The sequence below is a fragment of the Typopeltis vanoorti genome, chromosome 19 (assembly GCF_054136105.1).
Source record: "Typopeltis vanoorti isolate ZY-2024b chromosome 19, IOZ_Tvanoo_1.0, whole genome shotgun sequence".
Taxonomy (NCBI): Eukaryota; Metazoa; Arthropoda; class Arachnida; order Uropygi; family Thelyphonidae; genus Typopeltis; species Typopeltis vanoorti.
The window spans coordinates 95924518-95951146 of NC_143567.1; the positions used below are offsets into that span (position 1 = coordinate 95924518).

Here is a 26629-nt window from a genome sequence, read left to right on the forward strand (position 1 = left end):
TCCAATTTCTGCAGCCCACAAATCTTCAACCTATTCTCATTAGGTTCATTCCACAGACCTGCTATCATCTTGGTCACTCGTCTCTGGACCCTCTCCACTTCCTCCCCATCACGAAGAAACCCTGGTGCCCATAGCTGGGCGCAGAAGTCCAGATGGGGTCTTATAGCTTGTAGATTGTAGCTATAATATTAGAGATATAGACTAAACATGTATATATCTATATATTTTGATATTTCTAGTCCTTTTATCATATTAGTAGTTTGTTGTTAATGGTAGGAGAAAATATGAGAATCTTCCATTCCAAAATATGTTTTTATCTTGGGGGGGGGGGACATCAGTGTATGCAGAAAATGGCTGCTATCAATTACTGCATATCTTATAAATGCAATGTACAGTACTTGGAGTTGTTTGCTTTCTCCCTTTTCCAAGGATCATGCATTACATATTGAAACTTATAGTTATGAAAAAAATTATGCATTAGATAACTCTGTATAACACAAAACTAAAGCAATATCTATTACTATTATACCTCTAGAGAGTCAAGGACTTGTTGGTATACATCACATACACTAGATGCACTCACTAATTTAACACACAAACTTAACTTTCACAGATGTCCCTAGTCCTCTATCCATCTTCCATATAAAAATGTTATCAATCAATACCCTGTACCACCTTCTCCAAAGTTTATAGACTTCTATCATATCACTCCCTCTTTCTTCTGTCTACCATTGTCTACAGCCACATATTCTCATCTGTTCTTGTAATCTACATCCCACAAACCTGATATCATCTTTGTAACTCTTCTTTCCAGCCATTCCATAGGTTCTTTATCCCTTTTGAACCCAAGAGACCAAATCTGCATACAGTAGACAAGGTGTAGTTCTTCTGTCAGCTGCCCATTTATACAAACCAATAGTTTATATTCCAATCCCATATTCTCTAGTTTATGCAACTGCCTTTCATGTGGTATCCTATGCCTTAGCAAAGTCCAACAGTATCATAGTGTAAAAAAAATCCACTAATGTCTTTTATTCCTTTATAGGGGATATGCGAAGCTGTTTTAACCCTATCTAACTTTTGGAGATTAAGTGGGCAATGCATTCTCCACAAAGTAGAGATTGAACTGTCCACTCAACTTCCAATATCCATTGCTCAGCAGTAGTTGGTGAGCAATGGATATTTACTACAGAGCCTCTGTTTCCATCCCTTATATTGTTATTATTATTACGGGTTACTCCAAGAAGTCCTTAGACTATCAAGGGAGGCCCTAAATATCATGTCAAGAACTATCCAACATTTGTGTAGTATCAATCATACTTGGTTTGAACTCATTCACAGACATGGCACCCACACTCAGACAACCCATTCCACTCATTCACCACTCTCCAAGCAAAAAACCTGGTTCCAACACTCTTGCTAACTACACTCTTACTCAGCTTCTATGGATGGCCCCTAGTTCTCCCACCACCAGACCTTGTTACGTCATTACGTTCTATTATTATCACTCTAGTGCCTTCTAAGATTATCTATAAACTAGTTCTCTGGAGGCTGTTCCCCTTTTTAGACTCTGAAAAATTTGTTTGATTTGCTGCGCCAGCCAGAGCCTAAGAACAGAAATTTCTTGTCTTAGGGAAGTTTCCCAGAATTAAGTGCCACGTAATTTAGTAAAGTAAATTAGGAAGCTATAGATATCTTAACTTTTCAGTCATGGCCTATTAACTGTAAACTGTTTGTATATTTCCCTCACACACAGGTCTGAAATTTAATGATTGGTGAAGTCAGTCTCATGCTTAGATCACACATAGGCTTGCATAAGAAACATATTTATTATATAGCTAAAAGGATTACAATATATTAGATACAATACGAGATTAGCATTCCACCTCAAGCAAAAGGCTAAAGGAATGATCTAATTCACACGTACAACATTCACACTTTAGGCATATAATTCACTGTTATACACATTTCATCTACTAAATATTTAGCAGAATATATACATACAATTTGGTATGCATGTGGTACAGGACACTATTTTAGTTCTGAACTTATGAATTAGTTCTTAAGGGGTGCTTAAGGGTCAAAGCTGTATAACTGAGAGGAGACCTCTACATAGCCTTTAAAGGAATGCGGAGAACCGATCAGGGCTTCTGATCTAATGTCCAATCCTCACCGTCTCGTGGTGCACCCTGTTAGGTATCTACTTGGATACTGAACGAACGAGGATGGGCTGGCAATTTGGGATTTAGCCGACCAAATTGTATTCTTATTGGTTAAACCAAAATAAAAAATGATGGTACAACATGACAAAATTTCATGCCGGCTGGGGCGTCGCCCGGTTAAACAAGGCCCCCGTTGTTTTCGCCAGGGAACCAGGGTGAACAGCGAAAAGTCAGCTACTGGAACAAATCTGTTGAAGAAGCTTAGGAATGGAGGAAAGAGTGCTGTAAAAGAAGTTAGAGATGATAAAGGTGAAAACGGGAAAAAAAGATATCTTGAAGTATGAAGTAATTACTTCGAAAAACTGCTAAATGAAACAAGCAGTGATGATAGCACAGTGGTAAAAAACACTGACCAGGCATGCAGTCAGGAATACACATTATTACTTGAAGTATAAAAAGCTATCAAATGCTTGAAATGTGGAAAGGCAGCAGGAGTAGATGATATTCGACCAGAAATGCTGAAGTATGGTGGTATAAGAGTCTTACAGTGGCTGCACTGCATAGTTCAGAAAGCCTGGACAGAGGGACGAATTCCCGATGATTGGAGTAGAGCTCTCATAGTACCCATATATAAAAAGGGAAATAAAACTGAATGTGAGAATTACAGAGGTATTTCCCTACTCAGTGTTCCTGGCAAGATCTATGCAAGTATACTTGAGAAACGGTTGAGAAGAATTGTGGAAGAAAAGCTTGGTGAAGAACAAGCTGGATTCAGGCCAAATAGAGGCTGTCAGGATCAGATCTTCACTTTACGACAAATAGTCGAGAAAGCATGGGAATATCACAGAGATCTGTGTTTAAGTTTTGTCGATTTGGAAAAGGCATATGACGAGGTGCCAAGAGAGAAGCTATTCAATATGCTACAGTTATATGGTGTCAATGGGGCATTATATCAAGCAATACTTAGTCTTTATTTGAGTTGTAAGTCAGCAGTAAGAATTGAAGGAAGTACAGGAAGATGGTTTAATGTTAAATCTGGTGTGAGACAAGGATGTACATTATTACCTCTGTTATTCATCATCTACGTGGATCACATTATGAAGGAAAGTGGTATTACACATGATATCAAAATTGGAGATGTTAATGTCAGCTCTTTGCTTTATGCAGATGATGTTATACTTCTAAATAAATCTACTACAAGTCTGCAAGATTCTCTCACTAAATTCAATAGCTGTTGTAATAGATATGGTATGGTCAGCAATAAAAAGACAAAGGCAATGAAAATAGGCAGAATCATTGAAAATGTCAACTGTGTTGTGAATGGAGAACCTGCGGAACAAGTAAAACATTTCAGCTACTTAGGTACGATTTTTACTGAAGATGGTAAATTAAATATAGAAATAGTCAACAGAATCAGCAAAGCTGGTATGGCGGGAAGTCAATTGAATAAATTCATATGGAATAAGAGAGAAATTAGTCGGAACACTAAATTAGCTGTATACAAGACAGTGTTCAAACCAGTTTTAACTTATGGATCTGAGAGCTGGGTCAGAAGTAAAACACTTGACCAAATACTAGAGATCGCAGATATGAGAGTCCTGAAAACGAATATAGGCGTGAACAGATGGCCATATCATATTAAAAACGAGGATTTTAGCAAAGAAGTTGACATTGTCAGCATCCAGGAATGTGTTAGCAGAGCTAATCTCAGGTGGTATGGTCACTTAAACAGAATGTGCGAAGAAAGATTAGCAAAACAAGTGTTCTCTGCCAGGTTGGCAGCAAAACGACCCAGAGGAAGACCAAGATATAAGTGGATTGATACGGTACAAAGTGCCTTAGACGATAGAAATATAAGATCTGATAATGTTGGAGTCTTGACAAGTAACAGAATGATTTGGAGGAAAATTGTAGATAGGAAGTTAGTAATGATTTAATTTTTTTCATGTAGTACTATCTTATCCTGTACACCCATTGAGCGTACATGGCAGGAATTTGATGATGATGATGACGACTTATGAATTATTAACTAGCAATCCCTTTACAATATTTTTGGAACCATACAATACTTGGTTTCTCAGACTACTAGTCTAATAAGGTTAGAGAGTCCCTGAAGATGTATTATCATTAAAGTTCTACTTCTTTCAGCCAGGTTTTTATTTCTTCCCTTTCACAAAATCTTATCAATATAAAGCAAGAAAAGTCACAGTACTTTATCTCTCTGCAGTGTTGACGTTGAGACCCTTTTGTCCGTACTTTGTTGTGGGATATCACTGCTGCTGCCAACTGCTGCCACATGGAAGTTACTTACATGTTTCGAAATGGCCACTCTTTCTTGCTGGACTTTCACTTATCACGTAGGTTGCTGGCACTTAGCTGTACCTTCTTCAAAGGCTATCCTTTGCTATCTTTCATCAGCACAGTTTCACCGATGACCCTCGTTTGGGATCTGCCGTCGTCTGGTGCATAGCCTTGCCAGACTTGCATTAGTCAGCCATGGGAGAGTTGATACTGGTCATTGCCGTCTGCATTGCTGGTCTGCACGAGGGAAACAGGAACAGAAAAAACTTGGGGGGGGGGATACTGTGTAATCGTATTGTTATGTTTTTGTCATCGGGTCTGCGCCATTGTTACGTATTTAATCTGCTTCTTTGTTATATAGCTATTTTTATCTTTATACATTTTCTTTATGTATTTTATCTCTATATATACTTTGGCTTCTATCTGTTATCTTTAACGTCATTTATCCCTAAGTCATCTATCTTACTTGAATGTGATCTTATCGCTTATCTAGCGAATTTCTCAATTTTGGGCCCCCAGAAATACCTGTTCCCTGATCGCTACGAGCTATCCTTATTCACTCAGGCAAATTTATTTACTGTGCCAGCCTGGGCCTTAAGGGTAGAGTTAAACTCAGTCTAAGGATAGTTATAGGGTATCAGGTGCTACTAATATCATTTACTAAAATTCAGAAGCCTAAGGTTTTCTAGTTTAATTGCAGTTGTGCCCCTTTTCTCTCTTAATTCGGATATCCCCACACACATATATGATCACAGGTTCGAAATTTTATGAAAGGTCAGGGTCAGTCAGCATGGTCAGAAATACAGGCATGAAAGGTATCAAACAATTTTAATGAATTCATTATTTAATATAATACAGGAACAAAACAATTATTAATACTAAATTAAACTCCTACTGTCCTCTCATTCTTAAAAATAAACATTGCTTTCTAAATGTTTACAATTCAATTTTCTCAACTTATTTGACATTTTAGTTTACAACTCATTAGGCCAGCTAGGCACTTAGCATATTAATATTTTCCCTCGAGTGGATCACGACAAAATATCTAATAAAGTAATAGTTCTTAAATTCAGTCCAAAGGTATAGAGTTATTCACATAAATTTCAATTCTTCATGCTTCCTTTTATCACCAATTCGAAATACACTCTTATCCATACTGTTAGTCAGTTTCTCTAAAAGGGGCTAGAACATATGAAAGTACTTATCTACGCTGTTTTGGTTTCTCTCTGTCCTTCCTTCTTTGTGAAGATTCTGGCTATCTTGATTCTACCGCCACATGGGATTCACGTGCTCTTCCTGAATCGGGTGCTGTTTCTTTGCTATGGATTTATGCGAATGCTTTTCCTCATTGACAGCCTACGTTTGATCTTGCTGTGTTCTCTGGCAGTGCCATGCTGGAACTTCTTGAAGGTCAGCTCTTAAAAATAAGAACTGAACCACGATGAACACTCGAAGCACACGGTGGGAGCACAGGAACAAACAAACAAAAGGGGGAGGGGTTTCAATTCAGTGTTGCAGGTTTGATACGCTCCCCAAGAGCGCCACCTTTCCGAGTTTGATTTCTCCTATCGTCCTGCCAATTGGTCCCCGACTGGGTGATCTCACTGATCCTCATATGGAGCTTTCTAATTCCGGGAATGTATGCATCATGAAATTTTCACAGATGTAACACCCACGGGTGCTCATGCTACCCTTGTAGCATTTGGGAGACCTTTGCCCCATCCTGCCGAATTATTGGCATTCTTTTACGTGAAGAATATTACTGAAAATTACTCTTACAATTGTCCCTTTTATTGACTTACAGTTACATTTGATATATAGATACATTAACTTTATTTTAAACAGTTCTAAATTTAGTTTGCAAGATGTTATTTCATTCAAAAACATAGTTATACTGTGCTAAATGATAAGTATGCTCAAATTATGGTTAATTTCTGTTAGACTCTGGAATGGTGACGTCATGTAGAATGAGGTTGCCTCTATCAGATCTAATGGTATTTTTCCCCCTTTCTAGCACCCTCTTTCCATGCTGGAAACTTATTATTATTATTATTTCGGTCGACTCCAGGAGTCCTTAGACTCATCGAGGGAGGCCCTAAACATCATGTCCACACAACTATGCAATTACATTCTCACAGTATCTATCATACCTTGTCTTGAACTCGTTCACAGTCATAGCACCCACAACAGACTCTGGCAGCTTATTCCACTCATTTACCACTCTAAAAGTAAAGAACCCAGCTCTAACACCCCTGCTAACCACACTCTTGCCCAGCTTCCATAGGTGTCCCCTAGTTCTCCCACCACCAGTCCTGATCTCAAAAATATCCTCTGAATTAATCCTATAGAATCCCTTTAGCAATTTGAATGTCTCAATGATATCTCCCCTCCTCCGCCTATCAACTAGTTTCTACAACCCACAAATCTTCAACCTGTTCTCATATGGTTCATTCCATAGACCTGTTATCATCTTAGTCACTCACCTCTGGATCCTCTCCACCTCCTCCCCATCAAGAAGGAACCGAGGTGACCAAATCTGGGCACAGTAGTCGAGATGAGTCTTATCAAGGCTCGGTACAGAGGTACAATAACTTGCTTGTCTCTGCTCGTCAAGGTATTTTTCAACAACCAAGTGAATTGATGAGCTGATTTAGCTACTTTTGCAATGTGCCCCCTAAACTTCATCTCCCTATCCACCAACACTCCCAAGTCCCTGGCCTCATCAATCTCTTGGAGTACAGTTCCACCAATGTGGTATACTGCTGCTAATCTTTTCACCCCAAAATGCATAACCTTACATTTTGTCACATTAAATTGACACCCATTCTCCTTAGCCCAGAACTCCAATCTATCTAAGTCATCCTGCAAGTCTTTGACATCTTCTGCATTCACTATTGCCCTACCCAACTTTGCATCATCAGCGAACAAATGAATTGTTCCACTTAGATCCTTCCCTATATCGTTAATGAACAGATTAAACAGCAGTGGTCCAAGAACAGAACCCTGCGGCACACCACTAGTAACAGGCCGTCTTTTGGACTCTACTCCTGAATAAACTACTCTTTGATATCTCTCCATCAACCACCTATCCATCTCACCAATCCTATATCCATTCCCATATGTTGTAGTTTACGGATTAGTATTCCATGTGGTATCCTGTCAAATGCCTTTGCCAGGTCCAGCAGTATCACTGTAAACCCATTTCCCTTATCCAGTTCAGCCGTCACCTTGTTATAAAACTTGAGCAAGTTACTGAAGCATGATCTACCCTTCACAAAGCCATGCTGTCCCCTGTACAGTATCTCGTTTTCATCAATCCATTCCTGTATTTTTCCCTTGACTACTTTCTCTAAGACCTTGACAACGACTCCTGATATGCTGATCGGTCGGCACACCACTAGTAACAGGCCGTCTTTTGGACTCTACTCCTGAATAAACTACTCTTTGATATCTCTCCATCAACCACCTATCCATCTCACCAATCCTATATCCATTCCCATATGTTGTAGTTTACGGATTAGTATTCCATGTGGTATCCTGTCAAATGCCTTTGCCAGGTCCAGCAGTATCACTGTAAACCCATTTCCCTTATCCAGTTCAGCCGTCACCTTGTTATAAAACTTGAGCAAGTTACTGAAGCATGATCTACCCTTCACAAAGCCATGCTGTCCCCTGTACAGTATCTCGTTTTCATCAATCCATTCCTGTATTTTTCCCTTGACTACTTTCTCTAAGACCTTGACAACGACTCCTGATATGCTGATCGGTCGGTAATTTGCAACCGTAGTCTTGGATCCTCCTTTATGCAGTGAAACTATTTTCCCCTCTTTCTACACCGTCGGGACTAAACCAGACCTGAGACTCAGATTAAACAACATGGTCAAGGGCACTGATAATTCTTTAGCCGCTTCGCGTAAGACCCGTGCCGGTATACCATCCAATCCTACAGATGTGTTCACATTAAGGTTTTGTAATAGACTAGTCACCTCCACTTCATTCATCACTTCATTCCCGTATAAACTAATGGTTCCTTCATTTTTTCAATGTCACCACCTGGATGATATACTTTTGCAAAGTGCTCGCTCAGTAACTCCACTATATCAACTGATTCAGTGACCCCCACACCATCGTCATTTCTTAAAATCATTTTGCCATATACAGTTTTTTTCTTGCTTGCAGCATATTGAAAGAATTGTTTGGGATTCTTTTTAGCTTGCATAGCTAGTTTCCTTTTATAATCCACTTTTGCTTTTTTTACCATACTCATTACTCTTCTGGCCTGCACTTCATACCGTTTGTGTGCCTGCAGGTCACCCATTTCTTTAAATTCTCTCCACAGTTGTTTCTTTTTTTGCAGCTCAAGCTTAATGGTGTTATTCATCCATTTAACCCCTACTTGTTTTACTATTCGGACCCTAGGTATACAATCAGCCATTACCTCCTGTAAATGCTCCTTGACCACTTCCCATGCTCTATCGACGTCCAGCCCTTGCAGTTGTACATGCCATGGCACTGATCCAAGCAATCTCCTAAGCTTGTCATACTTGCCAGCACGGTAATTCCACATATACCCTGTCTTAATCGAAAATTCCACACCTTTAGCCACTTCCCAGGTCAAGACCTTATGATCACTCTCACCAATAGGTGGCAACATGGTCATATTCATTACAGTCAAATTCTCAGATGCTATTACCAGGTCAAGCACTCTCACATCCCCTAGTATTTTCAATTACATGCTGTCTCAGATAGTTATCCCTTAATAATTGAATAAAATCCTTTTCCTTCCTCACGTGTCCTCTCCTCCTTCCAATCAATGTTACCATAGTTGAAATCCCCCATAATAATTACCCTCCTTTCACTCATTTCATCAATTTCCCTATGCATACTATCTCCACCATCTATTCCATCACCTGGTCTATAGCAGCACCCAACTGTATATTTTATTCTGCCAGTCTCAATCTCACACCAAATAGCCTCAAATGAGCTCCTTTCACTATCCTGCGATACAACTTCAATTCTCCTTGGCTGCAGTTCATCAGCTATCATCAATAATACCCCTTCCCCCATTTTATTCTCTCTGTCCCTCCTAAACACACTATAACCTACACATTCTATCCCACTAACTATATCTTCTTCCGTCAGCCATGTTTCACTAATGCCAATAACCTGTGGCCAGGAAGAGCCAATCAAGGCCAAAAATTCTTCCTTCTTGTTCCTAATACTCCTGGCATTAGTATACATGAAATGCAGTGATCCCTTAGTCCCATCCCTATATTGATGCGTTATTCTAAATGACCCATTCCCATTTTTTGTCCTCAGTGCTGGCTCGGGTACATTATATACATTCTTACACTCATCTGTCTCACTGATGTCTGCATATCCATTCCCCCCCCTCCTTGGTAGTTCTAGTTTCCCTGGTTTTGCACATCCATATTCACTTCATTCAGCAACACTTTTTTCAGTCTCTGCACACCAAGTCCATTCAGATGCAGGCCATCCATCTTGTATAAGTCGTTTCGCCCTTCAAATTCATTCCACACCTCCACGAATTCCACACCACACCGTCTGCATAACCTACGCGTAATGTCATTTGCGATTATGGCCCTCCTCATCACAGTACCTTAATAGAGAACAGCTTTGGGACAAATGTCCCCAAGCAGCTGTTCTCTTTCTAGTGCGGCATCATAACATCCCCTCAAACTGGTTATTCCTTTTCCAAATGCTGTCTCCCTTAGTTCTTGCCTTAAGCGAACTCTAAAATGCTGAAACACAGCCCAATCCAGATGGCATTTCTCCTCGTTGAGCACACTCAGTGTATTAGCAAAGGTGAGTAGCCTGTTATCAAAGTCAGAGATGCTTTCCTTTTCTTTTTGGACCATTCTTTGGAGTTTCCAGAGGTTAGGCCCTATGTTTTTTCCTTGGAAAACTGGGAAATGAGGATTTCCCTAAACCTCTGGTAGTCCAAAGTTTCTTTTAAGACCGGCGAGGAGTAAAAGAAGCTTTTTGCTCTTCCAACCAACTTACTGCAAAGCAGTATAAGCAACTGGAAGTCACTCCATCGCCCTATCCTCCTAAGCTCCTCTACATAGTCGAAGAAAGCTCTCACATCGTCTGTGTGTCTTCTCTTGAGAACTGAAGAAAAATTTGTTGGGGGTTTATACTTTTGAAAAACTCTGGATCGTTTAAACTCTGAGCTCGTTGGAAGAGACATACTTACACTTTTAGCTTATACTGTTATACTAAGGTCAAATTTCAAACTTTCCCTTTCCAAAATTTCCTGGATTCTTCGCATGAGACTGAAACCAACTCACTGTATTTGATTTAATTCCTCTCTTTTATGGATCAAATACATCCTGTCGACTGCGCCATTGTTACGTTGTTACTTTCTGTTATTTTATCTATTATTATCACTCGAGTGCTTTCTAAGATAAACTAGTTCTCTGGGGGCCGCTCCCCTTTTTGGACTCTGACAAATTTGTTTGATTTGCTGCACTACCCAGAGCCTAAGAACAGAAATTTCTTGTCCTAGGGAAGTTTCCCAGAATTAAGTGCCATGTAATTTAATAAAGTAAATTAGGAAGCTATAGATATCTTAACTTTTCAGTCATGGCCTATTAACTGTAAACTGTTTGTATATTCCCTTTTAGACCTATGCGTGAGCATAGGTCTAAAATTTAATGATTGGTGAAGTCAGTCTCATGCTTAGATCACACATAGGCTTGCATAAGAAACATATTTAGCAAAAATATGTTTAATGTTTTAATCTTGAGGTAGAATGATATAGCATTCTACCTCAAGCAAAAGCAATGCTAAAGGAATGATCTAAATCACACTCACAACATTCACACTTTAGGCATATAATTCACTGTTATACACAATTCATCAACTAAATATTTAGCATAATATTCACATACAATTTGGTACGCATATGGTACAGGACACTATTTTAGTGCTGAACTTATGAATTATTAACTAACAATCCCTTTACAATATTCTTGGAACCATACAATATTTGGTTTCTTAGATTACTAGTCCAGTGAAGTTAGAGAGTCCCTGAAGATGTATTATCATTAAAGTTCTCCTTCTTTCAGCCAGGTTCTTATTCCTTCCCTTTCACAAAATCTTATCAATATAAAGCAAGAAAAGTCACAGTACTTTACCACTCTGCAGTGTTGACTTTGAGATCCTTTCGTCCGTCCTTTGTTGTGGGATATCACCGCTGCTGCAAACTGCTACCACATGGAAGTCACGTACACATTTCGAAATGGCCACTCTTTCTTGCTGGACTTTCGCTTATCACGTAGGTCGCTGGCGCTTAGCTCTGCCTTCTTCAAAGGAGATCCTTTGCTGTCTTTCATCGGTACAGTTTCACCGATGGCTCAGTTTTGGGATCTGCCGTTGTCTGGTGCATAGCTTGCCGCACTTGCGTTAGTCAGCCACAGGAGTGATAGCAGACCTGCGTAATCGTATTTAGCCCCCTTTCTAGGGGGCTAAATACTTATTCATCGTAGCCTCCCTATTCGTCCCGACGAGGTGCGCTCACTCCACTGCCTTACAGTGTCTGCTCCTTTAGGGGAACGTGTGCCCCATCCACCTTCTATGAATACTCTAGCTTTGGGCATTATGTCACCCATGGTGGTTAGCCCGCAACCTTTGGACTTCTGTTGGCAGTACATTTACTTTCTTGCATAGGACACAGTTTTAATAGTAATGTTTAAAATATTATACGCAATCCAAACATATTATTTCAATAGCATTGTTTCAGGTGACAGATTCAAATCTGACAAATTCAAACTTATCTCGTTTTCTATTTTACTCTATGTTAAACATGACATGTTTTCTGATAAAATGAGCTTGATTGCTAGGAGCACAAGTATGTTCTTATTCAGTGTTGTGCTTCCTGTTAGATTTTGTATGAGTCACTCTTTTGTTGAAAGAGTCCCCCATTCAAGATCTAATAACCTGTTCTGAAAAATTTCCTCTGAATTAATCTTTTAAAAACCCCTCAGTAATTTGCATGTCTCAATCATATCACACCTTTTCTTCCTATCAGCCAGTTTCTGTAACTCACAAATCTTCAATCTGTTCTCATAAGGTTTTTTCATAGACTTGCTATCATCTTGGTCACTTACCTCTGGATTCTCTCCACCTCCTCCCTGTCACTCATCCTGGCACCCAGATCTGTGGAGTAGTCAAGATGGGGTCTTAACACTGCTCAATAAAGAGGAACAGTAACCTGCTCGTCAAAGTATTCAAAGAAAATGCAATTTCGAGTAGAAAAATTGTAAATCTTTTATAAATTGTAAAATTTATAAAACATTTATAAATAAAAATAAATAAATTAGTAAAAAAAAAAGTGGTCTTTTTTTGATATTTCACTGTGTTTATGATCCTTATTACAAGTATTTAGTGCTTTTAGAATGAATCACTTGCACTATGATATCTCTCAGTATTCATCACCAAGTTAGTGAAGCATTCTAGCCTTTGTTTTTAATGGTTGCACGAATTGGTTCTTACTTTAAGTTATCCGAAGAATGTTATTTTCAGATTACTTAAAATTTGCATCTTCTGGTGGGAGGAAAACATGTAAAAGCTGGAAGCCAGGCCATAGAAATTAGAATGGTGCTATATATGTTTCTCTCATATTTGGAAATGTAAAAGAAAATGAGCACAAGGTTGTCATTAGCAATTACAGATTGATGGTTTCTCATTATTTTATTAGCATACTTTCATTTTAGCATCTTATGAATGACCACCTTTTATGAATTTTTCATCTAACATGTAGATGAAAAATTCATATTATATATTACTCTGTTGGGAAATTGATTTTGGAAGAATTTATTTTCTAATCATAATCTGAATTTTGATTTGAAATTTAATTTCTAATTGCATAATTGAATAATATACTATATCCATTAACTTATGGTTTCTCATTAATTTATTAGAATGTTTTCATTTTAGTATCTTAGAGATTTTTTTTCCTAATATGTAGATGAAAAATTCATATTACTGGTTACTCTGTTTAGAAATTGTATTTAGAAGATTTGTTGTGTAATTCTGAAATGTGATTAGAAATTTAATTACTATGTTATAGTATATACATACTGGAATAATACGGTCATATATGTAGGATTTATGTGTACCTTATAAATCTTATTTAAAATTTTTATGCTAAAGCATAATGATATAAAATGAATTTGTTGAGGAAGTTATTGAGGATCAAATAACATTTTATCTTTCTTTGTCATATTTAGTCCACGTAGCACATCAGAAGAATCAGCTGATATGTCCATTTGTAAAGATGAGCCATTGTTTTCTCCACTAGTGGAACAGCCTCTTGCATCAATCTCAGTTGATAGCCTAGACTATAGCTTATTGGAAGATCCATCTCTGATGCTAACTTGTCAGCCGGTAAAGGATAACTATACTATTGCTTTTCAAGGCAGTACCACACAACTCTCTGATGATTTAGATATGAAGGGTCATGGACGAAGTAAGAATCGAGGATGTATGATTCAATCTGATATAGGCTTAACTACCTCCAATGTGGGATGTGCTCCGAATAAAGACTGCATTATTTCTTCATCAGATAATACATCAAATGTTAAAAGTAACAGTCTTCCGAATCTTCTACACCAGTCGTTAATCTTTTCCACTCAGTATCCGTTAGGCTGTGTACCCCTTTATGATCTTAACAGTAGTCAGTCAGCTCACTCAAGAGAATCATTTTATAGTAACAGTCAAAGATCTGTTACTCTGTTGAAGCTGCTAATTCAAAAGAAAGCTTCAAATAGTCCCACTGCATCAGAATCAAGCAGTCAGTCAGAATCTTCAGGGTGTTTGGTTACCCCACCCAGAATTAGACGTGAATGCAACATCCATGGGTTCTCAAGAAATGAAGATTATCAGAGATCTCCTCGACATGGAAGGTTATTATCACAAAATTATGTTGCACCGTTGCAGAAGAATATATATAGCATAACTAACATAGAGAAAAGTGCTGATGAGTCATATAACAAATATCAAAACAAGCTTGCCACTACTGAAACAAATAATAACACCACTACTGACAATGCAAGACATAATAATAATAATAACAACAATGTTACCTGTTCCACCACTATAGATGTTGAAGAAGAAAATTCTCAATATTTTGAAGATAGTCTAATGGATGCTGTTCTCTCTAAGCCACAAATAGTGAATACAGCTAGCCCTATCAGAGAAGAAGCAGAAGAAGGAGGATCCAGCTGTGATGAAACTATGAGAGATAGTAAAGATCCATTTGGAAGTACAAGCATTACATCAGAAGAAGGCTATTTTCCACAAAACAATACTGTGGAATCACACATTCAGAATCATAATATTCGTGGTAATAATGTGGAAAGAATAAAAAATATATTTCCAACAGGAAAGCTTAATACAGAAGTTAGCAATAGGTTAGAAGGATCAGCTCAAACAGGTAAACTGGTAATGAAGAACTTAGATTTAGGTTATGATAGTCACTCTCAAGGTACCCAAACAAAGCAAATCAATAGTAGCAAAGAAAGTAGCCTTGATAGTTCCCAAGCTAGTCCTGCCACACCAAGCATTAGTGATGCAATTGCTAGGGATAATAATGCTTTTTCTGCTCCCGATAATCAGCAGAGAAGAATTAATGTGATTATAGCAACTACACGTCATTGTGCTACTCAGATACCTGTTCATATTCGGGATCAAGCAATTCAAACTTCATTGAATGGTGATAGTCATCAATGGGGATTTTTTGTAAGGAAAGATACTGAAGGTCAGGCAGAAGAATTTGAAAAAGAAATGAACAGCACTCAGAAACAGAAATCAAAGCTGTACATTTGTTATCCTAACTATTCTCTTCCAGATCTTGGTTTTCTTAAAACTATGCAGGGCAATTTAGAAACTCCAGAACTAATCTGTTTACCTTCTGCTAAATCTGCACAGGCAGAAAAGCCTGTTACCCGACGCAGAGCACGAAGCTCTGAAAGCAAGGTAAGACCCAAATCGTTTAATGATTTTGAAACACTGACTCGTGTAAAGCAGGTAGAGGATTGGGACTCACTTAGTATTTTATTACCAGAGGGTTTCAAAAATATGATTAAACAGATACAAAAAACTCAACCAGAAGATGAAATTCAGAAAGGAACAGATTATCCTCCCCCATTACCAAAACGCTCTCTTTCACTTGCTTCTGATCACCCTCAGTACCATCTACCACGTGGCATCCTCCGAAAATCTCCTGCATATCATGTTTCTCGAAGAGAAGAAGCCAAATCGAAACGATTATCTTTACAAGAACCATTCCAAAGAATGTCACCTGATATTCCAGAAACAGGTTTACCATTAGCAACTACAAGTTTATGGATGCCAGAGTTAAATGACTGGTTACCACCTTCATATACAGAACAACAAGAAAATCATGCTGCATTAGTAAGAACTGCATCAGATGACAGCTACCATCAGAATGCTGGAATAAGGAGTAATGAATTATCACATCAGTGCAATTTACATAATTCTGATCCGGTTATGAATTCTGCTTCCACTCATTGTTTGTGCCCACGGAATAAAAAATCAGTTAGCTTTTCTGATGATGTTACAACACAAGAAGCAATAGAAACTCTTCAGAAAGAGCAAGTAATTTCGTGTGCCATATGTGGAGTAGTGCGTGAAGGTCACCTTCCAGAAAAGGACCAAAGTGAGTATTGATTTTTTTTTTTTTTTTCCTCAGTTTGCTGGTATTGAATTGAGAATGAAGTGTAATCAAAACTTTTAAGTTTAGAGTACATTGTATTCATACTTTTTTTTTTTTTTTTTTTTAATATGAAAATACTTGCTTATCAAAAAAAAAGGACGATAGTTTTTAAAATTCTTATTTATCCATTTTGGATGTAGCTTAAAGCTTTTCTGATGAGCCATTTTTAAGTCCTCTGACTCCATGGAGATCTAATTATAATAATCATGGAATTTTCTTGGAAAAATTCCATCATGCATCTATCATAGTGCAGCTCAAACACTAATCTGTGAATATAAGTTATACATTTAGTTATGTTACATGGCGGTTAAGTACTGGTTGCTTAATGGAGTTTATCCAATAATGAAGAATAACCTGAATTATTTTTATGTGATTTGAGCAGAAATGATTTTAATGCAATTGCATGTGTGTGTGTGTTGATAGTTTTGATGATAATAAAATAATAAAATTTAACATAAATGCAATCAGTAAACAATATAGATGACAGTAAAACCTGTGTTTGAATTAGACTTCGTTTCTTTTCTCAAATTTTAGCTATGTGATACACATTCTATGAGGAATGTAGAAAGTTTATGGATGGATGGATGAGGAAAAAGAAGAGTTCTGAAAGAAGAGAGGTCTCTAAAGCATATGAGCGACAAAGAGCCCAACATTATAAATGAGAGTGATCATAAAAGTATGAATATAGCAGAGCAACAAAAGTAAAGTCACATGAATAAAAGACTGGGAGTAAAAACACAATAATAAAGAAAGATACGGCAGTGTAAGTGCGAGAAATAAGACATATCATGGTATGGTGATTAAATGATTAGAGGTATGCTGATTAATAAATGATTAAAGTGTGTTTTTGTTTTTCAGGAGCAAAGATTCTAAATGTAACTGAGGTCATTAGCCTGCAGAGAGCGAGAGAGCTTATAAGGGATGATTCTGTTAGTTGGAGATATGTGAGATCTAAAAGCACTGCCAAAAGAAATGGAAAAAAATAATTACAGCTTTACAGTTTGTTGCCACAGTATGATAGAAATGAATTGAAAAGGGGTATGTTAGCAAGAACAACGTGATGCGTAGATAATGTAGAGAAGAACAGTGATTGGAGCAAGGAATTGCATTGGAAATAATTTTTGAGAAAGAGAAAGTTGGTCTGCAAGGACATTAATGTGTTTAGTTAGAGGAGATGAGAGATCTTAGGCTGGAATCAAGAGAGAGATGAATTACAGAAATTTTGAGTCCAGATGTTTTATATTGGAGAATGAGTGATCAGAAATTGATAGGAGAGGATTAACTGCTATGTGGTGTCATATGACATATATAATGACAGTAAAGATGTCAGCAGAACAGTAAAGGGACGTAGCATCTCGAGTGTTGACTGGAATGGGAATGGTCATTAAATTATATATTAGATTTATATATATATATATATATATATATATATATATATATATATATATATAAATCTAATATATAATTTAATGACCATTAAATTATATATTAGATTTTTTTTTTTTTTTTATGTTGCTCTCACCTACAAAAGGTTATTTGCAAACCTATAGTACATTTTGTTTCATGGGTGGGCTAGGATTTTTTTCTATTTTTTAGGCCTGATAAATAGAACACTTAATCCACATATTCTACAAAAAGAAACATGCTTGAAAATATATATAATACTTTAGCAGTGCCTACATTATTATATGGAAGTGAAATTTGGGCAATAAACAATCAAGATAAACAAAAAATGAAAACAAGTGAAACGAGATTCACGAGAAGAACTGCAAAATACACATTATTAGATAATAATAATAAAAAAAGGAATGAAGATATTTTAAAAGAACTAACAATAAAATCAGAAGAAAAAAAAAAAAAAAAAACTAAACAGTTGCAAACATGGATAAAACATATAAACTGAATGGCCAACACATATCCTAAACAGTTAATAAAATATAAACCAATTGGAAAGAGAAGGCCAGGTACACCTCAAAAGACGATGCTAGATGGTTAAGGAGACTGGAACAGACCAATATGGTCTATATCTGTAATTAGCATTATGATGATAATGATATATATTTGGTATTTTTAAATTTATTTTTTATAGTCCAGAATACCACAATTTTTGTATACTGATGCTAGAAGTATCATGAATAAGAGAAGTTTTGTCATTGGCACAATTTAACAGTCCACGTGGTTAGCCTAGTGGCTATGCGCTCCGCAATCATACATCTGGGAAAGGAGTGTCCTGGGTTTTTCCTCCCACAAACAGGCAAACCAGCCCTGTGAACACATATCGATTATAGTCATGAATATATCCCAACCAGATACCGGTCCCTAGCCTCGATGAAATTGGGGGGTTGGGAAAGCAATGGTGAACTATCCTGTAAAATTTTTACTAGGAGTACTTTGTGGACAATTTCTACAAAAGTCACCTAGGTCGGAAATGACTGAAAAGGGAAAAATCAATCAACAATTTGACATAGCCAGAAATTTTAAGCATTAATGGGATTTGGTTAATGAAAGAGAATATGAAGATAATAATGAACAGGGCCAGAATGGGCAATCACTGGATATGACTAAATTTCCCCAACTATATGACTACTCTGATCGAAACCATTTATGGAGACCAGTGAATGATGCAGTGGGGAGGCTTTCCCAAATAATAAGTGATACTGGAATAGCCCAAAGAACTCATAAATATAACAGAAATCCTCTTTTCCTCTATATAGGAACATTTAATTATCGAACACTTAAGGAAGAGGAAGACCTTGCCATCTTACAGCAAGAACTAAAACATATTAAATGGGACATCATAGATTTAAGTGAAGTTCGCAGGCAGGATGAATATTTAATAAAACTAAAAAATGGAGACTACCTATACTATTATGGGAAAACTAAAGGACAATACGGAGTGGGATTTCTAATTAAGAAAACAATTATGCACCTTATAAAAGAATTTAATTATACAGATGAAAGAATAATTGAAATTACACTTAAAATAAACTTTAAACTTAAAATCAGGATCATCCAAATATATGCTCCCACCTCATCCCACACTGATGAAGAGATAGATGCATTTTATGACTCACTGCAGCACACTCTAGATAAAAAAAGAAATAGCAATCAAAACTTTACTATAGTAATGGCGATTTTAATGCCAAAGTAGGTCATCCCATTCACCAAATAGATACAATAGGGCCATACATATATGGTACAAGCAGCAACTCAGGAATGGCTCTTACAGAATTCTCTATTGGTAACAAGCTTTATGTTATGAATACATTTTTTAAGAAAACCCTCAAAAGAAAATGGACATGGTGAAGTCCAAATGGAGAAATAAAAAATGAAATAGATTGATTATATACTGTGTAATAATAAAGAAATAGTTCAAGATACTTCAGTAGTAAATCAAGTAAAAACAGGAAGTGACCACAGACTGGTTGGAGCCAAAATTAAAATAAACCCCAAATTGGAAAGAATAAAATGGCTAAACAACAAAAAATCAAGACGTTTTAACTTAAACCGTATTGAAAACAAGAAGAAGGATTACGAAGAAAAACCCAATCAAAAACTAGATTTAATAAATATATTTGAAGAAGAAGACATAAATAAAATAAGCAAAAACCTAACGAAAGTAATAATCTCAACAGCCAACGAATTCAAAAACAACAAACAACAAAAATACCATAAACTTTCAGAGGAAACCCTACAACTACTAAAAAAGAGACGAAATATGAAACTAGACAAAAACTTAATTTCTAAAATAGAGTATGCAGAACTATGCAAAACAATAAGGAAAAAGATGAGAAATGAAATAAGATCTTATAACACTAAAAAAATAAAAGAAGCAATCAAAAACAATAAAAATATGAAAATACTAATAAAACATTTATCAGTTGGTAAAAGTCAAATAACTGCAATAAAAGATAAGAATGGAACTACCATAAGGAACCAAGAACAAATCCTATGCTGGCTAGAAGAATTTTATAAAGAACTCTATAGTGATCCTTCAACAGATAAATCAAATATAAATAACTCCTCTCCATCATATATGGAATTCATCCCCCCATTCACTTCAGATGAAATAAAACAAATGAAAAATGGAAAATGTCCTGGTGAAGACCTAATTCACATGGAATTAATTAAATTGGAGGAAACAATATAATTCACCATGTCACAAACTTACTAAATTTATGCCTAGAAGAGGGGAAGTTACCAGAAAAATTGGAAAAATGCTGCTCTTATACCGTTATTTAAAAAAGGGGCCAAAGAAGAAGTAAAGAACTATAGACCAATTAGTATTCTCTCTAATCTGTACAAAATTCTCACAAAAGTAATAACAAACAGGTTAACACCTCTTCTAGACTCAAATCAATATTTTTTCTCAAATCTTCTATATTTTTGCATTCATCTAGTATCCATAAGTTTCTAGCATGTTTGATTGCTTTTTTAATAATCTTAGTAATATTTTTATACTGTTGTCTATTATCACTGCTATTAATATGAGATTTCTTCTTTCGTCGTATAGGTCTAAAATATTTTTGGTTATCCATGGTTATCCAGTATTTTGGTTATCCAGTAGAACGAGCAGGAATCGGTAAAGGCTTCAACACAGCTGATCATATTCATGCAATAAAACAAATAATAGAAAAAGCAGAAGAAAACCAATTGCCTCTCTCTTTAGCCTTCATTGATTATGATAAAGCATTTGATTCCATCAAAACTAACGCAGTAATCAATGCACTCCAGAATCGGGGAGTTTCTGGAGAATATATGGACCTCCTCCAAGCAATATACCTCACTGCAACAGCAACAATCCAACTTCACACGAGTAGCAATAAAATATCAATTGAACAAGGTGTCCGACGAGGAGGCTCTCTATCACCCAAAATCTTTACAGCAGTCCTTCAAGAAATATTTAATAATATAAACTGGATAAACCTTGGTATAAAAATTAATAACAGAAACTTAACACATCTAAGATATGCAGATGATATAATTTTTGCAGACACTCCAGAAGACCTTAATATAATGATAGAAGACCTATATCATGAAAGCAGAAAAGTCGGTCTAAAGATAAACAGAGAAAAAACTAAAATTATGTTTAATCGTTTAGTAACACCAAAAAACATAATAATAGAAAGCAATTTTTTGGAAAGAGTCTCTTCATATCCATACTTCGGTCATCTCATTGACCTAAACTGTGGCCTCCAAAAGGAAATAAATAGGAGAGTTCAGCTTGCCTGGAGTGCATTCAGGAAATTTCAAAATGATGATATCCCACTCTGTTTAAAAATGAAGACATTTAACCAGTGTATACTTCCGGTCATCTCATATGGTTGCGAAATTTGGTCGCGAACAAGAGCACTGGCAGATAAATTAACAACTCAAAGAAAAATAGAGAGGTTGATGCTAGGCATCACATTAAAAGATAAGAAGCGAAATACCTGGATAAGAAGCCAGACTTGCATCACTGACATCCTTCTTCACCATAAGTGACTAAAATGGAAATGGGCCGGACATTTATCCAGAAGAGAAGATGAGCGATGGACCATCATACTTACGAACTGGATTCCTAAAGAAGGGAAACGAAGCCGAGGACGTCCTAAAAGAAGGTGGAGTGATGAACTGTCAGAATTTATTGGGGAAAGTTTGTCAACCATTGCCAAGAACAGAGAAAGGCGGAAAGAACTGGAGGAGGCCTTTGTCCAGCAGTGGACAGAAAATGGCTGAAAAGAAGAAGAAGAAGAATGAGATTTGGTTAATGAAAGAGAATATGAAGATTAATAATGAAAGAATTGCAACCAGTGAGTCTGTTAGTTTGGCAGGATGATAATAGGAAGATTACAGGAGGTTGTATGCATTTGAGACTATCAAACATAAGAGAGCGACCATGACAAAATGTATAGCTGGTAATATAGAACAAGGAGAACAAAGGATATATATGAAATGTATTGGGAAATTAGTTCCATTACTATGGGTCAAGTAATAATTAAAGAAGATTTTAACTGTGGCGACATGGCTTGGAAGGAGAAAAGGATGCACGAGGAGGAAATTATTATTATGGGTAACCCCGTCCACTTGGTTAGCTTAGTGGCTGTTCACTTCACAACCATTTGCCTGGGGAAGGAGTGTCCTAGGTTCGATTCCCGTCGGTGAGGAGCTGAAGGATCTTCCTCAGCCATAGCTAAGTTAGCTGGTCTTGGACAGTAGAATTTTTTCCTCAGTTTATCCTGGGGATTTTTCATCCCATAAAGCAGGCAAACTGTCCTTGAGAACTCAACACTACAGGACATAGGATACACCGGGATGTAGGGCTGACCACCTTATCCTTAATGGTTTGAGGTCTGAATGTTAATAAACCCTTGACACCACAAGGTAAAAGAGGGTATAAAGAAGAGATGAAAAGAAGAAAATATAAAGATGAGATGGGTAACTCTGTGTAGTCAGGAGACCCACACTAACCATTATTCATACACTATTTAATCATAGTTCTCCATAAACTCATTCATTGTCAGGTACTCACAGTTACTTTTGGCAGTCTATCGAGTCATTCATCATTCTCCAAGCAAAAAATCCATCCTTACACTATTACCAGGGATTGACTCCTAGTTCTCTCCATACGCATGTATTGAAAATTTTCTTTTGTGCCAATCTTAAAAAGCCCCTTTAGTAACTTATAAGTTTCTGTGACTTCCTCTATTTTCTACTTGTCAACTAAATTACAACTCTACACATACCTTCAAATTAAACCCACACCCACAAATTAAATTTATAGACCTACTGAGAGAAAAATACCTTAAACAATGTGATGGAAGAGATTCATTATATGAGAATGTTGGATCTAGTGATGCTGTCATAAGTTTTTCCAATGGTTTTTTTTTTTTTTTTTTTGGAAACAGCTGGTGCTGTTGCATTCTATATATGCTTTCTTAGCTAGTAGGAAAAGTTTAATAAAATGATGCTGTATCTGTATGTCACGTGTCACTGTTATTTAAGGAGCCACCATTGTATCCCCCCATCCCTCCCAAAAAAGCACTGGGTTTTGCCCACAACCAAGGTAGGTAGGTACCTTGTCATTAATCATGTAGTTTTAACCTGGTAGATGGTCAAGCATGTTGAGTTCTTGCTTAAAAAATGATTTTTATGTGGAAAAATACAGTGCACTGGTTATAACAAATTTCTAAAATGGCTTTGAACAATGTCAGAATATCAGAAATTGCAAGCAAAAAATGTTATCAGTCTATGGAAAATGATTAAGCAATATTTGAACAATGCAGTATGGGAGCATATTCTCAGTGTTAATAGGTGGGGTTTAAGTTGCAGGTTTTAAACATAAAAAGAAATTATTGAAAGGGAGAAATGCAAAATCAAGCAACCACAAAATTGTTACAAAGCATATACTAAAGGAATGATCATCATGATCAGGAAGGCAAAATCAAGTTATATGAGGAAATTAGCTGGTTTGGCCAAAATCCCAGAGTCCTTTTGTTGTATGGCAGTATAACATTTAATGAATCCCAGTGGTAGGAAGATGATAGCAGCAGAAGAAATAGTTCAGTTATTAAGAGAACATTTTGTCATGGCATATCATCCAAGTGGAAGTAAAACAGTGACTGATCATGGGAATTAATGTGTGAATAGAGTGAACTGAAGGAGCTTGGAATATTGCAAGATCTTGATTATTCAGCAGTGCAGTTAGATAGACTATTAACATATGTATTCAGAGAATGGCAATACTTATGACCAGATTGTATAAGTCTCAGCATTGGTAAGGTTCCAAGGGAGCGTAAAGGGTTCCTTTATATCACAGTAGATCCCAAAATGAGGGAGCAAATTATAGATTGGTCTATATCTCTGGAGTGGTGTTGGTTAAGACTCCAGGAATGGATGGATAGGAATATTCTATAGAGGAGCATAGTCTTATAACTTACTTGCTTTCTATAATATTGTAAAATCTCTTGTGGTGAAAAATAGAAATATTTTTCACCTATATTGATTTTACATGGGCCATAAAATACATATAATTAGAAATGTATGTAACCTAATGTAATATAATAATTTTGTAATATAATGTTAGAATAACTGAATGTAGAACCACAAGCAATTGTAACTAAAAAGCTCAGACAGGATTAGGCTAGTAAACTAAAGCTCAACAACAGTCTCAAAGGTCACCAGATTATGAGTTTTGCCACCAAAACATAACATAAGCATGGGTGATAAGGGTGCTTCCAGTAAATCTGGGAATTTTTTTTTGGATGGATGGCCAATGATATAAAAGGTGGAGATTGAGGGGCAAAAAAAGTTCTCTTATTTTTTGTTCCTGTGGCAAGCTTTTCGAGGACAGGAAGAGTCGCGATCCCGTGAACAGTAGTTTCTGAAGATAATGGGGAGTTTGCTGGCAGTATTACAAGATATCCTTCCTTGAAATTCTTCGAAGAATGTATCGATCCATGTGCGTGCTGATTTGTAGCAGCCGATGAAGTTCCTAACATCGACAAAAAAATGCATTAAAGTTACAAGGAAGGACTCTGCAAGACCACAGCCTCCGGATAGTGCCTGATCACAGTCGTTGCGCAAGAAAAAGAAAGGAGCCAGCGGAATTTACCCTTAACCTTTTTGGATTCAGGATGTAGCGAGCTTGTAAGTAGATTGTGTGTACAGGCGATAGATGTTTGATTCTGTTTAACTAATGGTATAATGTGTTTGAAGAGGTCAGAAAACCGAACATCAGTTTGAATGTGTATAATAGAATACTGCAGACTTGAATAATGCTTGTGTTACATAATGTTAGAATGTGTATAGTGTAATTTTATCTTATGTTTGTAGTAATGAGAGTAAGGTTATATGTGCTAAAGTCCATCCACATGTTTAATAAGTTGAGTGTAAAAAAGTTCTTTGTCTAATGCTTTAAGTGAATTGTTCTAATGAATGTGTGGAGAATCTGGCACATGATATGTTCTATTTACTTTTGTATATAAATTGTCTTAGTTAGAATAAACATGTTTGGTTTTGTTAATAGCTTGCCTGATTTTTGTTAGCCAATGTGCTGTCTCATAAAACAAATCGAACCTGTGTGACATAAGCAAAGTTACAGCAACCACGACTGAGTAATTCGGAGTTGCTTTGAGATAGAATTGATTTAAGGGTTAATATACGTGCTTAGCTAAAATATTCTTTTGTATGTAAAGGAAAGATAGAAAATTATTTTACGTGATCCTTAATGGCACAGTCATTAACAAAAAATAAATGTTTTAAGGATTAATACATTTGAAATATAGCAACATAGATTAAGGATTTGGTCCCAGCCAGACGCTTTTCCTCCTAAGTCTACGATACTAGCACGTGTGAGACTATACTTTGCAGCCTTAAAAGGGGGGGGGGGGCTAAGTAAATTACGAAACGACTAAAGTTAAATAATAGTATTATACATGAGTTAGAGATTAGAGCACATAGGCATATTGTGCAAGCTCAAGCAACTATGAAAATAATGAAGAGAGAGGGGAAACACCAAAAAAAAAAGTAACATAATAAAATACTAAATATTACAATTGGCACAGTTCGACATATAAAAAAAAATAATAAACTATCAATTACAAATTTCTAAAACATAACAATATAGTGAGAGTTAAGAGAAATTACAGCACCCTGTTATTTCTGATGTCTCAGAGGCATTTGACAGAATACCGCACAAAAGTAAATCAGATAAATGGGAATGAATGTAAAGCTACTGTTAAAAAAAGGTGGTTGTTAAGCCACCCTCTTTACCGGTAACTTTGTATCCAACCCCATTTGCCAGTGATATGTTTTGGAGTCAAGTTAGAAGAATGCAGATCGCTATTGGTGCATATCATAGCTTTCTGTGTTCACTTGACTACTATTTCATTTGTACATTAATGATACTGGAAATAAGGGAATTTAGTTGTTTTTTAATGATACTGTTTAGAAGAGTAATAGTAAATAAAATTGGTGTAGAAATCCTGCAGGAGCATTTAAATTACCTCACATTGTGGATAAAGTATAATGGTAGCCAGTGCATTGTAGAATAATCTATGCTTATGCATTTTGGTTTGATGTAATATATAAGCTGTATATTACATGAATATGATTGTGCTGTGAGAGATTGATGAGGTTAGGGGGATATAGAAGTGATAATAATTCATAGAGAGTTGAAGTTCAGGAGACATAGTGCAGAAGGGGACAAAATACAAAGGACGTTCTCAAAGTAATGCTTTAGTGCTTGGAGCATGTGCAGCCTTGAAATGTATCTTGTTTTATTTTGTTCCTTCACTCCTCTACTGTAGTTTAGGAGAATAGTGATGTCCAGTCAAAGTTATATTTCCTGTGTTATCATGTACACCACAGAAGAGTTTTAAAGTTTGTTGAAGTATGTAAAACAGCACAAAGTAATTACATTTTT

General features: G+C 36.5%; 1 protein-coding gene across 2 annotated transcripts in view; it reads left to right on the forward strand.

The window, feature by feature from the left end:
• LOC150096375 (uncharacterized) overlaps nucleotides 1-26629 on the forward strand; it is a 180355-nt gene that overhangs the window by 99254 nt on the left and 54472 nt on the right. For both annotated transcript variants that reach the window (XM_090408889.1, XM_090408888.1), the window contains exon 4: nucleotides 13718-16167. In XM_090408889.1, the coding sequence (XP_090265015.1) occupies nucleotides 13718-16167 (2450 nt within the window). The remainder of the gene's footprint in view (nucleotides 1-13717; nucleotides 16168-26629) is intronic.